At 38.4% G+C, this 18,109-nt stretch overlaps 1 protein-coding gene across 3 annotated transcripts in view; it reads right to left on the reverse strand.

Moving 5' to 3' along the window:
• The window catches only part of CTPS2 (CTP synthase 2), an 84,615-nt gene that overhangs the window by 36,681 nt on the left and 29,825 nt on the right, over nucleotides 1-18,109 (reverse strand). Inside the window, exon 14 of one of the 3 annotated variants that reach the window (XM_054189019.1) lies at nucleotides 12,382-17,450. The exons of the other annotated variants lie outside the window; for them this stretch is intronic. Coding sequence (XP_054044994.1) covers nucleotides 17,238-17,450 — 213 coding nt within the window. The 3' untranslated portion in view covers nucleotides 12,382-17,237. Of the gene's footprint in view, nucleotides 1-12,381; nucleotides 17,451-18,109 lie in introns of those variants that run through there. 3 annotated transcript variants of the gene reach the window in all.

Here is an 18,109-nt window from a genome sequence, read left to right on the forward strand (position 1 = left end):
GTTTGATAGCAGGTCATAAAACCAGAATTGCAAATCTACATATTCATTTTTAGAGATGAATATGGTACATACTTTTAAAATATAATCAGATAGGAGGAGATACACACAAGGAAGTAAGAAGAGAAGCAGAGAGGATGTGTGCATGCATGTGGAGAACCATTAGCAAAAAGACCAGAAAGAAGGAGAAATGGATCTTCAGATTATTTCTCATTTAGCAACAAGATGGCAAAAGCCTACAAGAAATATTTTACCAATATTGTTTCTAAGAAAGTAACATCTGTAGAATAATGTCACCTTTATAATAGCACATTTCAAGTAGGGATTTAATAAATGTGACATCAGATGAACACACCCAGCATAATTCAGACATCCTCTGTGAAAAGTGTGGGTGGCCGGGTACAGATCAATTCAACAGATAATGCAGTCATCCACTCAAATGCTACAAATATTTACCAAGCAACCAGCAAAAGATATTGCCACACAGCAAAAGCTCTAGGCCGTGTCACCAACCAGCACAGTATCACACACAGCACGCAGCGAGCACAGCAGCTAGCTCTCATACAAAGCAACACAGAACTGCTACAACCTCGCAAAGTAATCAATTATTTAACGGTGCCCATACAAAACTCATTTTTATCCTTCACCTGCACCTCTAATATTTTGTGTCCCCAATGGCAGAATTAAGAGTCGGAGAGTACGAGAAACAATTTTTAGTTAGAAAGCCCAGGTCTACAGTGAATCACTGTCCAACCCAGTTCTGCAAATGCAGTTCTGTTGTTCAGTGCGTAACTGCACAGTACGGAATATCGTATCAGCACATAAAAGTCAAGGATGGGAGGCAAATAAATACAGAATTAAGAAAACCGAAAACCTCATTTAATAAAAAAGTCTTCCTTTGGGAGGAACCTTTTTATTATTCTTCTGCCTCGCTTCCAACAGATAATTTGCTAGTGGGGTACTCCTTAAAAATAAAACTTTGGCTGACAGTTTTTCTTTATTTTTTATTAAAATTACACTGTTCAGAACACAATGAACAGATCACTCACATCTCATTAAAACCACCCTCCAATACAACTGTGCAACTGATCTCAATTCCTCAGGTTTTTCTTGCCCGTGCACTCTTAGGTGCAAGTTCAATTCCAGTTCTCACTCCTGGACGTCTACAAGGCTGTTAGGAAAAGGGTGGAAATCCTCAGCTGCTGTGCAGACCTGCAGGTATCAAGCCACTTTACAAAGGCAAGTGTGTTTCATTACCTCCACTTGGTATGAGAAAAATAAGGCAGACTAAGCACTTTGTTTAACCTAGCAGAACCAGGACTTCTCTGACACCTTATCTTGTTCCTACACTTTAGAAACAAGGCAACTAACGATACAGAAACTCACACATTCCCAGGTGAGCTTCTAACAAGGCCGGTGTCTTAATGTCGCTTGGTCAGTTATCTAGGTAGGAGAAACTTCTATGGAAATGGCATTCATAATATTGAACAGGATTTCATGTAGTTTTCCACACATGAGCTGCAGTATACAGGTAATCTATTTCATGTTTCCTAACTTTTTTTTCTTTTTTTCATACACAGTTTCTGCAAGCTTGTTTGTGTGGGTGTTTTTTGGGGGCCAGGGGTGTGGAGAAGGTGTTTTGGAGGCATTATATTCAGCAATGTAATCACGGTATTAAGGGATCTGGACAACCCCCTTCCACATTTACTCTATTTCATTGATCAGTATTGCGTTTTTAACTTGCCAAACAGGACAACTGTGAGGAACTAGTTTACCACAGTGCTCCCAAGTTAGTCCCCATGTGTGGGAATCACCTCACATAACTTTGTCCACATAACTTTCAAATAGATAATTTAAGGGACCCACCTGAGTGCTCCTCTCTATAGAGAGCGAAGCACCTCCAGAGGCCAATAGATTCCAGCTGGAGAATCACACCAAAACGTGTGGCAGCCTGAAATCCTTGTCTAAGCCATAAGGCAGGCAGCGCTGTTCTGCCTGAACATGTACAACCTGCTTGCACAAGAGGGTTTTGTGAATGGCCCTTCCACATCCATAATTCATCAACACTAGATATACCTCCCCTGGAGCATCCATAGTTCATACTGAAGTGAAACACTATTCAAATATATTGCAGCGTTACCAAGACAGACTTGGGCATACAGCCCTCCGTAAAATAAATGTTCTCTGGTTATTAAATCAGGCACTGACAGATACTCACCTATGTCCGCTTCGTCCAGAAAATTGTTTTGTACTTAGCATAAATTTTCCTATTTGATTTACAATTAGTTATACATAATTCCTTATGTAAGTACTGGAAAGGTCAAAGACTTTCTGAAAACATAACCTGCAATTCTATTTAGAAAAATCCTTCTTATGAAGAAAACCTTAAGAAAGGAAAAAAGTGGGAGGTTATTAACAGCAAGAAGGCATCCTTCTCAAAAACTAAATCCATGTCCAAATGAAGATAAACACACACAAATATTTTTAAGTTGAATATATAAATACCAAATCATTAGTCCATCCTAAAATATTTGAGAAGCAACTTTTAAAAGGCATCAGTAACTAAATTATTTTTAATTCATTTTCATTTAAGGTGAAAAATCTGTTATTCTAGAGTTACTCTATTATCAGGATTAAAAAAATAAAACTCATACTCAAAGAAGCTATCACGATGGCATTAAAAAATGAGTATTTTGCTTGTGTGCACTGTCAAGGAGTTTGAAAGACATTCCCAAGCCGAAAACATTCTTCATGGGAGACTAATGTGCCCATCTCAAATTGAAGTGTTAAAAGAAGTGATTACAAAACAAATAGACAAAACAGACAGTAAAAAAAAACAACACTGGAAATGGATGGTACTCGCTCAATTTTGAAGCAATTGAAGGGTGAAATAGCTAATCTAGTAACTGTGGTGAATAACCTCTCATCGACCTTGTCACGCAAAAAGACTCCGAAGTCGCAAATGCTTCAGAGGAGATACAGTCTGAAACACCTGATGTCTGTGCCATGCAACTTGAAGAATCTTTAACAAAAATATAGAAGTAGGGAGCACCTGGGCAGCTTTAACATTTTGGGACATTGCCAGCAAAGATTTTGTAAAGGGAGGTTGTCTGTCTGCCACCTAGCTATTGAAGTTCTCCAGAGGAAAAGTACATGGATAAGGGAGATTTGGTTGATAATCGAAGTCCACTTTGATTTCTAACAGACGTTAGAAAGGCACGTAAAGCATGTCATCAAAGACTCATAAAAAACTAAGCAGCTATGAGATTAACACACACAAAATACAGTTAAAGTACAAGAGTAGAATAAAACATAGTTTTTCACAGTGGAGGAAATTCACTAGCAGAGTTGAACAAGGCTCTAGGAATAGTATATTCAACTTATTTGATAAAAAGAAAAAAGAACGAACAGTAAGTGACAGCCTGCTGATGACACCTAATTTACTGAAGGTAATAAAGATGATAGCTTACTACAAAGAATCATGAAAGGACCTTCTGAAATTTAGTGATGAAAGATTAAAATGTCAATTGAAATTCAGCAGAATCAAATATAAATCCATGCACAGGGGATAAAACAAGCTTAATTTCACATCACAGTTACACGCTTTGAGCGCATCACAGCCCCTTGGGAACAGGACCTCAAGACTACAATAGACAGTTCTATGAAGATATCAGTTCAACACTCAGTAACAGTCAAAAGCTATTCAACATTATTAGCAATTACAAAAGGAAGAAAGACCACAGTAGAGGAGATCATTGTAACACTTCTTATGTCTGTGCTGGCCACAGTTTATACTGCGCAGTTTAGATCTTCCAGTCTTCTCTGGTTTGAAAACATCTGAGCTATTTAAGTTGTAGGAAACGAGAAAATATTCTGTATAGGCATCACTGTACACCTGCTCTATTATATGTTTCCACAGATAATTACTCATAAATGATAACAGAGACAGGCGATGGGCCAAACGGGCCTCTGACCTAGATGGAGCTGTGGTCTGACACAGTGGGCTTTTCTTAAGTAAAGGTGATACCATAAAATGCACTGGAGAACACCAAACACATTTCCTACCTGTGATATAACCATAAGTGTGCTTAGTTCACAAATATATTTCATCAGTTCAATCTGGGTTCTAAGAGGAAAGCAGGGTTCTTTCCTTTTAATTCGTTATCTCAAATAAAGGTCCTCCCAGTGCTACTTGTCATTCGAACTTCAGATTTTGATGAGTTTGCAGGGACATGGTGGATGAAGAAGAAGTTAAATAAATTAACTGAAGAAAGAATCTTTAGAAACTTTTTCAGTTTTTTGCTTAAGTACTCTAATGCCCCCAAGAAGACAGAGACAATTACATGTGTCTTGCTACTTAAAATCCAGCTCAGAAAACACAGGCAAAAGGCAGTTAGGTTGGGTGAGAGAGTGCTAATATAAATATATTCACCGCATAACAGTGCTAATGGTATTGAATTTCAAAACCAGTAATTTATTTGGTGTTACAGAATTCATATACCATTCGTATACCATCACTTACAATTCCACATTCACAGTGAAACAGCAAGACAATGCAAACCTTGCAAGAAGCCTAATTATCTCTATTTAAAACGGATTATTTTCAGGAAGTTCAGAGTATTTTTTTGCCATAAGACCGAAAAGTTTTGCACAAAGTCAAGCTGTGCAAGAAAGCAATGGTTGCTGATCTGCATTCTTTGCAGGCACAGCATGTCTGCTGTGATTTGTCAAAGCATTTTTTTCAGTTTACAGATTGAGCAATACTGAGGCTTTGGTATTTTTGCCAGGCTCTTTGGCAACTGTTGGGTTCCCTTCTCATCAGTGAAGACCAATGTTAACAGTTTCACGGCAAGTTACATCTCCGATCCCTATGCAGGCTCTCTGTAATTAGCCAGGCCAAATTATAATCCCAATGGAAGCCACAGTTAATTAAATTATATTATCTTTTAGCCGCAATGCAATAATCACTAAGTGGTTTTATCCACATATTTTCATTATTTTCAAATCAATATTTCCAGATTCTTCACAGCTAGATATTAGGGCTTTTTAATCCTAGGGTGCAATGGACAACAGAAGGTGAGTGTGCAGAGGTGTTGGGAAAAATCAACTTTAGTAACATCTCAGAGGAAAACCAATGTTTCTCCTTTTTTGATGTTTTGCTAGTTCTGACACACAAAGGCCACAGCATGCACAGGGATCTTGGGCTTACACAGGTCTGTTCCAAACTGATGCTAGCCTTAAGGCCGAGCTCCGCATGGCACCTGGTGCACACCCTTACAAGCTAAATACACTTAAAAGTTTCTTATAAAATCCTCTCCACTCTTGATTCTGAATCCTAAGAAACTTCGTAAAGCTATAATTTGTTACAGCTTAGCTGTGAACTTCTGTGTATTACAGGAAAGAAAGGAAAGCAAAAAGCAAAACCTTTCTGTCTTGAAGGCAAGACTAGTTACTAACCCAAAATAAATGAAACCGGCTCTAAGGTTGAATCTTCAATTCAACTTAATTGATAGTCGGGTTCCTCACCAGCACAACTGAGAAATGAGTTATGATTGAGAGTGATAAATTGTTAATTTCAGTTTATAACAAAATGCAAATCTACTTCTTTGAAGTTCTGTTTTACAGTTCTTTACAAATTCCTCATTTGATCCATTTGTGTAAACTGAGAACTTCCACACTACTATTGCTGTTACTTATTGAATTTATTATAATTTGGCTTTGATTTAGCAATCACATTAGGTAATTAGCAAATCTAACATTAAGCTAGGTACACATGCACTATTCCTTCTTGACTACAGTTTTTGTTAAGTAGCAATAGCTTCATTTCTTTCAATAGGCCATAATCCCATATAACATATTTAGACAACTTATTGCTCTATACCGTTAGTTAGACAAGGGCCACTCTTCTCATACACCTGATTAGTTCCCTCTGATTTAATATTTGGGTTTCCCTCATGTCCCAGGGTAACTCTTGACTTGGTCAAAAGAGGAGGCAGGGGGAGACTTCTGTTAATTTGCTTCCATTGTCCCAAATTCACATATCAGAGAGAACGGACAGTTTTTCATGGTAATTTACTTAAACAGTTCGACAGTTTTCCTTTGGAAAGAATTTCGCAAATATCTATTGTATCTACAAATCAACACATCAAAGTGCTAACAGAGGACGGATTTGTACGCCAAAGGTAAAGCTGTTACTTTGTAACATCGTTTTTGTTATGCTTCACATCGGTAATGAAACGTATCCCAGAATGCCACTAATTATCTGATTTTACATGGCATGGCATACTTGTAGACTTCTGACTGAGAACTAGCAACTACTGGAGCTCAACCAGTGCATATAAACACATCTTTCTCTGAATGTAAGAGAGAGCTCCAAGGTTCTCACCACTATGCTACTTCTCCTCCTCCGCATTTTGCACTGCTCGGTCTGACAAGGCTGGCAAGGCTGATCTAGTTGTTCTTAGAGTGCTGAAGATAAAGAAATTGAACAGAGAGATTCAGAGGTTGAGACCAAAGAAGCCTTGTAAAATGACCTCCATTTCTTTCCCCCTAAGAGCACCTCCCATGGTTGCTGCTGTGTTCCCCAAACTTACCTGTTCCTGGAGGAAAGCAGGTGGGCATTTCCTAGCACAAGCACCTTTACTCAGTATTGTGTGTGGCACTGTCTCAGTAATACCCTTCTGCTTCAGCAGCAAGGCCAACACAGCTGCAGCAGGGTCACAATGGCCTAGAGGGTCACTGCAGCACAATTCTGATAGAAGACCTCAGTGCCCGATTTCTAGGGGCTTGAGCATTGTAACTGTGCTGGGGGCCCCCTGTCTCCACGCAGTGTACAAAGACATCCACACAAGAGCGCACACCGATCCATGTGGTCAAAAATTCAGAATACTCATTCTCCCAGCTCCTGTTGTTTAATGTAAAAGGCAAATTTGTTTCAGATAAAGAAGCCAGAAACCAGGTTTCCCAATCTTCCCCACATGCACACAAAGAGAATCAAGAGTATCCTATCACATCACCATACCATCTCAAGCTGTAGGCTTGCTTAAAACGGAAGTGTCACTAACTCAAATTATATCAGGCTCCTTTCTATCAAATCATATTAAATAAATTGTGAGAATATGTAATGGATTAGGCCCTTCCAGGATCGAGACAACCAGATGTGTCATTTCTGACCCACTAGTAGGGTTATCACATTGACAGACAGTAGTACTGGACTTGCCTGAAAAGAGGTTATAGGTATTTCTAGGCAAGAAGAAAGCTGTGCAAAGGAGCTTCTTACTAGTATTTTCACACTTTGGGATTTAGGTATCTCAGTGCCAAGTAATTCCTACATTATGTGCCCATGTGGTTAATTAGGTGCACCTCTAGACCTCTAGTCCATCAGCTTTGCATTAAGAGCAACAACAATGCTTTGAAAGCAAACTACAGAACTTGATTCTATCTCTCCTCATCAGTTTAATTTTCAGAATGAAGAAGGGTTCTTAGATACAGCTGGGTACCTACATCTAAAGAGTCCAGGCACCTCCAAGGTCAGGGGACAGCTGAGAGAAGACTTGATCTCATCAGGAAAATAACAAACTTGCTAGTGCCCCCTGTACAGCATTACCTTACTTATACTTTTTTGCCCTACCTGAAACATTTTTGTCACTCCTCTGTAAATGCATATGTGCCTTGCTGGAATGGAGATTTATGCATTTTTAAGCACTATTAAGAATGCCACAAAAGAAATCTGAGTTTAGGAACAAACAAAAAATTTTAGCGTTTTAGCAATTACACTAACTGTAAATTTCAGCTGTAGCAGTAACAACCTTATTGCACTGCTGCATGAGCCAACGTTCAGAAAGCGGAAGGATAAAACCCCTTCCTGAGACACGTTCTCCCTCAAAACTGTCTCATGTAACATAGAATATCTATATCACAGGTAGTTTCAGCGATATAATAGTTTGTCTTCCAGATGTCTTCATGTGGCAGCAAAAGCTGACACATATAGCTACAATGAATAATACAACATCAATTTAAAGCTGACTACAAACAACGCATCATATGAAGTCATTCATCCCTGTAGCAGCCGCACCCAGTCCTGTTTAAGGAGACACCTTCAATGTCTCATTAGGTGTATGTCATAGTATAACAAGGGAGGGCCTGGAAGAAACTCTTGTCAGGATAACCCATATAGTTCAAGTTTAATTTGTGAGATGAGACAACCCTTTCACACGTCACCATTGCAGGTTTTACAAACAATGGCAATTTTAACATAAGAAATGCATCACCTGTGACACACAAAGGATTTTACAACCCATCCTCAACTTCCATCTAACAGTTCCATACCTCAAAGCAATGCCAGATTCTCTACAGTGGCAGTAGTGCAGTTTTCTGAACTTCTCACCCGTAATTATTTGATCTTTTTCAGAAAATTTGTTAACTGGATGTTCCTTCTCTCTCAACCTGTCCTTTGTCTCCTCCTAGCCTGACAGTAAGAACCCATGGCAATAGCAACATTGAAAAGCTGTATCGCAACTCCCCTATTTGCACTAGAGTTAGTTCCCAGATCTGCCAACATACACCTTGAAAAAGGTCCCATGTAGTAGACTGACTATCAGGATCCCAACTTTAAAGCCTTTTCCTTTTTGCAGGTGGTGCAAGAATGTCTGGAGATGACTGCAGTCGCAAGACTGATTCTCTGCAGAACTCACCAAAGCCCTTATAGTCAAAATGAACACACATCATGGCAGCAGCAGACATCTGCATCTCCACGGCTTTCCTTTTATTATTTGCAAATTATCTACAGTACAACCACCTAAAAAAATATTATTCCTACCGATCTATTATTGTACATATTCTGTATCTAACTTCAGATGCAGCTAGAGATTGGTATTTTAAAACAGGCATAGACACATATACATTCTTTATACTAGCATTGGTTCTATACAAATACTGCTCTGCTACTTTACTTAATAAGAAATCAAAATTATTTGACACCTGTGCAAGATTTCTTTGCAAATCAGTTAAGAAATCGTATGTTCCACAGAATCCCTAATCCAGCCCAACTTATTTTATTGTCCCATCCTCCTTCTCCACTTCCACTCCAGAAAGTTACCAAAGTTTACAAGGGCTTTGATCCAGTGAGTGACGTCTGGAAGCTAGAGATGATGCACAAGCAGTACAGAAGTAGAAATAAGTGAATATGAAGCACAAAACCACCTCCTGTTCTTTCTTTCCAAATGCACAACATCCACAAATATATGTTCTCAATTATAGCCGATTTCACCTTGACAGTAGACACTTCTGTACTGCGGTCAGGCTGTAACATAAGCCTCACAGAGGTTCCTCAACTAGCTTTAAAGTAGTTGGGCTAACATACAAGTAACAGTGATGCTGCTAAAATAAAACACACCGAAGAAACTGGAAAAATACTGGACGGTTAGGGCGTTAACCTATCAGCAAAGGATTAAACAGGATGACCGAGATAGTTGTTGCCCTCAGGTGACAGCCCCACCCCTGTTGAAGGTGTCTTGTGCCTTCCAATGATGACAGTGAATGGCATAGAAATCTACTTGTAGACCAACCCAATTTATAGTCCAGCACGTTAAGGTAAAAAAGGAGCACAGATTCACATACCATTCAGCCATCAATGGTGGCAGGAAGGATGTGACAAGGGCAAAAGAGATAGCACCTGAGTTACCATCCCACCCACTTAATCCATCATTAGACGTGCATGAAGACCGTGTGACCATGATGCCATAGGCTTCACCACTCCTACCACTAGCAGTGGTGCCCAAACTTTAGTCATCCCTGCAGCTTGTATTCTCTTACTCTCCAACGTGATTGGAATTGCTTGCTCCAAATATGCCAGCAAACCAGTTTACTAGGGCAATACTCAGCAACAGCCAATTTTGAATGAATATTGAATCTGCAGACACCATCACTGAAAGCAAATGACACACAATCATCCCAGGGACATGTGTGTCAGATGCATCCCTAAACAGACTTGCAACACATCATCAACTTAGTTCTTTTTTTGCTAATGGCTTTGTATCTAGCTACAATAAAAACGTCAATTCCAAAAGGATATGGTGTTTACTAACATGATTTCTCTAGCCCAGGGCAAACCCAATTGAATTATGTCACAAACTGAAGGAACAATATATATTCATACATCCAAGAAAGAGCAGCAAAACACTGTAAACCAAATCTGGACTGCTGCTTCTACACTGGGAGTCAGCTTGCACTGACATCAAAGCTTGATACCAAGTGCTGTTCTTGGCAAAAGTAATATATTATCTTCCCCTACTTTTCTTCAAATTCTTGGTCAGTGACCAGAATTCCTTACTCCTGGATATCATTCTGACATTGCTGGGCTGTGCTGGATAAACTGTACCTATTTCAGAATAGCACTCACATCCTGCAAAGGGGTCTTCTGGCAAAGACAGTGTACTGGGGCCTGTCAAACTGAGTTCTGCTGCTGATTACGATACAGAGTTAAGAGATACCACACAAATTATTGGAGGAGGGCACTGTGGTCTAAATGAGAGAGAAGAGGAAGAGAGTTGGGAGACCAAGCTACAAACCCCAACTCTGATGCTCTCTTTACTCTTCTCACTCTGACAATGTTTTATAGATTACAGTGCCTTGTGAATAAAGCTAAACTGAAGAGACCCCAGATTTGGCATGCAACTCTTGAGCAGGTCACCTAAATTTCCAGACATTGGTCTCTCACTTCCATGGGAAGATGTTTCAGTAAAACTGGTTATGCTATTTTGCAATTTGATGGTGTTCTTTAATGAACCCTTAACAAATTAACAAGGCTAATGTGCCGAATTCCTTGAGTTGTGATCCCTTGAAATACAGTTCTTCTTCCATACTACTAAGCATCTACTACCTCTTCAAGACAGGGAGGGGCCTTTGCTACAAGTAAAGACAAGTCATTTGAATACTTAAAAAAAGTTCTGCAAATACTGTAGTGTCAACAATACAAATCAGGCACACCAGCTTACTGACACCATTTTCAAAAGGGATAAAGCAGTAAGTGTGGTGACGCTGCCACAGGCAGGAGCTGTAGGCAAGCAGCCTTATCAGGAAGCAGCAGACTTAGAAGATCACCTGGTCATGCGCTACTAATAAAATTTCATCATCTACCAAAGGTGGAAAACAAGATGGAAGGAGAAAGATGTTTGTTTTGCATTTTGTTTGCAGAAAGAATAGGAAGAGAAAAGGACTTATGAGTATCTTACTCTCACGAACAATGATGGAGTTCACGCCTCAGTTTGGTGTATGGGACTTGCCCTAACCCATACAATGCACTCTAGACCAGGACTCCCAGACTGGCTTGCATCACTACCACCATCTACTGTAGCAGCAGTAGAGGTTCTGCTAGTGATGACGGCAGCAGCTCTTGACTTTCTGTTGAGCCAAAAATCAAATACAGGAAAAATGCATTTCCAGCTTCATCCCTCAGTTGGATTGGACAAAGATTGGGGCACGCCTGATCTCTGATCCTCAAACTAATGCCAGGCTTTTGCGCTGAATTTTTTTTTTTGCTGAATATTTGTCCTCCCCACAAGTTTGAAATAAAGTGTCAAGAAACTTGACAAAGTCTTCCACTATTAAAGACCTGTATCCTGCCACCTTCCTGAAAAATGACATTAAGGTCCTCCTCATCAACCAAGTGCTTCAGGCGCTATTTAAATTTGCAACACCATGAGCCCCCAGAGTGGTGAACAAGCTGTACAGCTTTGGACATGGCATCTCAAGCAGGATAAGAACCAACTGGACAAAGCCAAGAAAATGAGTAGATCCAAGAAACAGGACTCCTAAAGGAAGACTAAACTAGCAAGGATTTCTGAACCAAAAAAGGAGGACAGAGGTTTTCTCAAATAAGTTAAAGGACATCTTAAGAAGGAAGATGATAGGTCTGTTCTCCCTATCTGTGGAGAAAGGAGAAGCAAGGGGCTTAAGTGTAACAAGGCATGCGGACATTAGTAATACTGTCTAATAGCAAAACAAGGAACCACAAGGAATGGACCAGATAAGGAGGTTGTGGAGTCACCGTTATTTAAGGCACTTAAGACTATGTTAAGCAGACATCCAACATAAATACCAGTGACTCCACTCTAGGGCAAAGGGAAGAATGAATTATATGATCTCTGGAGGACTCTTCTAATACTCTTCTCTATGACACTTAGGGAAATGAGTATAAGCACATACAAGCAGGTTGCTAATGCAAGGTGTATATCTACATGATTCATCTAGCAAAGCTTGTCTAGTTTTCTCAGGAAACCTCCTACTTACCTGTCATGGAACCCTAGACCCATATATCTGCAGTACCAAAAAAACCCTTCCCAACCCATCCATCTCCTACAGACCCACAAAGCTCTTGGCCCAAAGTCGTAAGTGATGCAATGGTGGTTGATCCTTAATAAGAGACGCACAGGGTGAAAGATCTAGTAAGTAATCCTGGAGCTAAGCACCCAAAAATGACAACAGCAGATATCAGACAGATTAAGTAGCATGTAAAAGCCAGAGCCAGCAACTCAGCAGTTGCAAAACCAACAGCGTTGGGTCATGAAGCATCAGCCACAGGCTGAATATCACTCAAAAATGCCCCACAAACCATCAATGGAATATTATTTTAGAACTTGCAGAACACGACACTCAGTTATGAAGGTGTTCCCAAGAAGGAACCATTTTTCAGAACCTTAGATTCACCTTTCCCATTTAGAATGCTTCAGTCTTTTTCCATTCACATCACGGACTGTTGTGATTCTTAATAGTATCAACCAAAATTTTGCCCCAGATCAAATTCATCACTCTTGTGCTAAGAAATAGCACAAAATTTGGAGAACTGGCTTTGGCATTGGTGATTATCGACTCACACAAAGGGCAAGTAGCTCCTTCATTTTTTATTTGCTTTTCTGGATCTTCTAAAAACAAATTTATATTTACCATTTTCCAAAAGACCATTATAATAACCAATGATATACATATTCCCATAGGAGCCTTTTTGAGGCTTCTCTGGGTGTGGTACATCTTGAAGTGTAAAATACACAAATTTAAGAGAGAAAACCTCTCCAGGGTGGCCTATAAAGACCAAATAAACCTACATCAAGTTCAGTGGTGAATGCTGATGCTGATCCATTTCAGAGATAACAAAAAATATTACTCATTTCTGTTGCTAAAGTATCCTATTCCTTTGACTATTGAAAGCACAATAAAACTAGTGCACTGACTCAATGACAAATGCTAGTTTCATAATTAGGGTGGAGCATGCAAGCAACTATAAAGGTTGCCCCAATCTGAGACTCTCACTTCTGCTGGATACATTTGAAAGCTCTGGATTTTGAGTGAGGTAAGCATGACCTAAACATATTGGGTATTTCAAATCTTTGAACCTAACTTAGATTATTTTTTTTTTCTTGGGAGAGTTGATCCAGTTTTACAGGAAGAAAAAAAACAAACACCCCCCTTTTAATCTAGGTTAAGTATTAATTTCAAATGGTTATTAAATGAATGAACAGGGTGTCAGATGTATTTCAAAATTCTGATGCGCAGGATTGTTATTGTCTGCTTTGTTTGCAGCTATTCTTCAAGACAACACCGGAGAAACATGGAACATTTACTCAATGATAACCTTCTGAAGTATTTTACCCAGTATGCTTTAATGGAGGGTAGCACCAGTGCACTGTCTATTGGTGGGCTGAAAAATCTACTTCAGAATCAATTTGCACAGTATCTGAAGGTAAGTTTCACTCATTATATTCACTGTGCTTCCTATGAAATGGATAGGAAAAAGGAAATACAGACAGTGATGTTGCAAGGCAGATTATTGTGCCCAAATGTTTTCACTAACTCCATAAATAATCCTTAAATAAGTGTTGGCTTATAAAACTTGATTCACATTAACGAACAGTAGCTCCAAACAGATATCTGAGTAGGGAGTTTATAACAAAGCCCTATGCAAAAATCTAAGAAGCTGTTTTGGTTGGGTTTTTTATGTGAGCTAAATTTCACCCAGAATATTGCATCTAAGTCTTATAAAGTATTTTTTGTTTCAGTCTAAATAATAAATCTTGAATCTAGAAAATATATATAAAAATCTATAAACTAAGTAAATTAGTAGGACAAATTTAAAAGTAACAGACATGAGCCAACTTCTATCTAGATTAAGTTCCCACCATCAAAAAATAAAAGGTTTGCTATTCCAGAAAGATGCCAAGTAAAGAAAAGAGATGCCACCAAGCTAGACAGAGACATACCCACTTCCTGTAGCTGGAAAAAATCTAGGTTCCGATTTCATATATACACTCTGCCAAACCTTTCCTGAACTGCATTAGGACTCAATTTAGATTCTTTTGCTCAACATATCCTTAAATACTGTGTTTTAGATAGCTGACAAAAGTAATTTTTGCTAAAGGTCTGAAAGAAGTTGCCTCAAAAATCCAGTATTTTGAGAACTACAGTAATCCAATTTAGTCATTTCATTAACATGAAGTGGCTAATTAAAAAACCCAAAAACCTAATAAAACACAAAGGTTTTTTCCCTTAAAAAACATGTCAGAAATTAATTACCAAAAATTAATAGGACATGTGATGCCAATTCAGAAATATAATGCTTTTTACATTAGCTGTAGACAATTTGGCACCATACCCGTTTTCCCACATATGTAGAAATGGAATTGCGCAGGAAAAGCAATACTGATGTCTTCTGTCTGGATATCAGACATTTTCAAGCATCTGCTTTGCTTGCAGAACTATATGGCACCATAATAAATCAACGTAAAAGCAGGATAGGACATTACAAAACATGCATAGACATAAAGTATGAAGAAAGAAAACATTTTAAAAATTTAAATTATAAATCAAAACTGGTTTTATATTAGCTAGCCTGATCAGGGATGTTATCAGAATACTCACTGCATCAGGATGTTACAAGCACTCTTACCAGACATGACAAATAAAAGGAGCTACTAATCTAAACTAGATTTAATACATTAGCAAGACATTTTCAACAGTATTTCTAGTAAAGAGAGAAAAAGCAGAGGGAAAGAGACTCTCAGATCCTCGTCAAAAGCCTAATGAAAGTAGCGACATGTTTTCAAATAGTGTATGCAGGGCCAAAATTAGTATCTAATAAAGCAGTAGGTGGTATACATATTAATTTTTATTGGTGACTATGTACACGCTGCAGCTATTCCGTCTGCTCAGTTTCCTAAAATCCGAATTTACCCACAAGACTGAAGTATTCTGTTTGAGTAATACTTGATACTTCTCAAATGGTTATCATATCTTGGTTAACATTTCTGGCAGGCAATAGCAGGCACTGTATTTCTAGTTTAACCAGTAAAACTGGTAAATACAACGCTACCAGTAACATCTTCAAGTAACACTGACTGTTATCGACTGCATCACTTTTTGGCAACATTCCTCATACGAAAATAGTCGTGGCAATCTATTTATTTCATTCTTTTTTTTTTTTTTTTAATTCTTTTCCTATAAAAACAGGATTCATTCTCACTTGACAACATAATTAAATCGTTGGACAAAAATAATGATGGAAGTGTCAGCTTTGATGAGTTTGTGATGCTTATAAAAAAGATAACCGGTACAGGACAGTAAGGCATCTGCAAGAATGAATATCACTGCTTTGACGGAGAAGAGCCTGGTGTTCGTGTACATTATATGTACACTTAAACCCACGGATTGGTTACGATTTTAAAACATACAGAATAAAGATTTGACATATAACTGTGTCTTGTATTGTGTTTCCTGCACATTCGCTACCCACACTTTCCAGCTAAGCTGCCTCACAATTAGTTCAGACTACCGGTTTCTATTTCACGCTACATTTGAGGATGTGTTGTTTAATAAACCCTGCTTTACCTGAGCTATTATTTTGACCTCTAGAGCACTTCAAATCAAATGGTTTCTAAAACACACAAAAGGAAAGCTGTATCATTCCATTTGAGGAGTGTCCCCTGGTGTATACTATCCAATACTCCTCCCGGTTCAGTTTCATCATTCACACAAGACAATGCTTCCACACAGTAAAAAGGTTCAAATTTTCAAAACATAAAGTTCTTATTTTCAACAATGATGTAACAATGCTAAGTATGAGGACTGTAACATTACGTGTTCATTTTAAATTGCATTTACATAAGTATGTACTTTTTTGGTTATGACTCTTGTAAATGGGACTACATAAGCATATATAGGAACTGAGTGATTGCCATTGCAATTAAAACATTCATTACATTTATCTGGTGCAGTTTTAACCTTCTCATTGCATGATTCCCTGTGACATACGTACTTTCACACATGTAATCCACGGGCATTATTATTTAATTTAGGAGGAAATTAGTGAAAAAGAAGAGAAATGAGAAGAACGGAAATTTTGAGAAAAAGTAATTCAGTGGATTAGCCACTAATCCTACGAGAGAACTCTGGAATTTTAGACTGAATTTTAACACCAACGTCATCCATTATCCTGACAAATCAGTTAGATCTCAGAGTTACTTAAAGACTTAAAGACTCAACTTAATTGCAAAGCCTACCAAGTGCATTCAGGATCCCATACTACAGTGGTTCCTATCCCTGAATTTCCCCCCCATGAAATGAGGAATAAAGTACTCCACACCAGTGATGCAGTAACAGAAGCCTCAAAAATTATGATATTTAAACACGATATGAATGTTCTAACAAGCTCCCGGGCCATTCTTTTACACGAAGCCTTCAGTTGTTAAAATGTGTTATGCTTCTTGCAAGGAAAGAAAATTATAATATTTACCACTTTTTTCTCATTTATGAAAAACGTAATTCTAAATTAACTAAAATATGCTTTGATTTCAAAACTAAATATACTTCACACACATTTGCTTACTAAGCAATGTTAGCTATTTTACACACATAAGTAAAACCACAGAATTTTAAGAGGTGCTTTTGCATAAGTGGGACATACGTTCCTTTTCACCTCTTAGACAACCTTAGAAATTTTTTAATTCAATCAGGTTACGGACATCCTGAATAGGAAAAGCTGGCATCCAGAAACAAATATGTTGTAAGAGTGTCACCTACTGGCAAAATCTGTTTATGCACAATTTCTTGAGTTCATAGAAAATGCACTCATTTTACCCAGCACAATATCTAAAGTTTCATGATCATACACGAGATGCAATAGGTCATAAAGAACAACAGTCACAATTAAACTCAGCCTTTTTAAATTTAAAAAAAAAAGAAGTGTGTTAAAATTATTTCTGGAAAGAGTCATCTTTTTTTCCTGGAACAGTATTAGATGCAGTTGCAATAAATTTGACAGAGAACATAATTAAGAGGCTCATCCAAAAAAAAAATAAAGGTAAGTTTAATAGTAGAGGAAGACTAGAGAGGTGGAACAAAACAAATAACTCTTTTGCCATCCAAGGAATCCAGTTCATCAGCAGTTCACAGACTACACAGTTTCCCTTTAAAGGAGTTAATTTTAGAATTATCGTTTGCAACAGAAAACTCATACTAAGCACTACTCTGAAGCACATGCATTACTTTTCCAAACAGTTATCTTCCTGCAAATAACAATAGTAATTTTCCTATCATTATTTTCCAAAAGGCTAGAAAGTAAAGCAGAAAGCTTAAGAAGATATAATGGGAACACGACCTCCAAATATTCAACCAAGATGTGATCAAGAACATGAGGGACTGTGATCAGTGCTCGTGCACCGCCCTCACTTTCCCTACTGAAATCAAACCTGTGTTAAAGAAGAATTGAAGCCAAAACCTTAAGGTGGTATTTTGACAGTGTAAATGGTATGGTCTGGTGAATACAGATAATTGTCATGTAAGAGGTTTGCGGGTTTTTTTTAGATTCAGAGTACACATTTTTAATTTAAGCCAAAATGAAAATATCTAATAGCAACTTCAAATCTATAAATCAAACACAGCTTATAATCATAGAATCGTAGAAGCATAGGGTTGGAAGGGACCTCTGGAGATCATCTAGTCCAACCCCCCTGCCAGAGCAGGGTCACCCAGAGCAGGTTGCACAGGAACGCGTCCAGGCGGGTTTGGAATGTCTCCAGAGACGGAGACTCCACCACCTCTCTGGGCAGCCTGTGCCAGTGCTCTG

The sequence above is a fragment of the Rissa tridactyla genome, chromosome 1, assembly GCF_028500815.1.
Source record: "Rissa tridactyla isolate bRisTri1 chromosome 1, bRisTri1.patW.cur.20221130, whole genome shotgun sequence".
Taxonomy (NCBI): domain Eukaryota; kingdom Metazoa; phylum Chordata; class Aves; order Charadriiformes; family Laridae; genus Rissa; species Rissa tridactyla.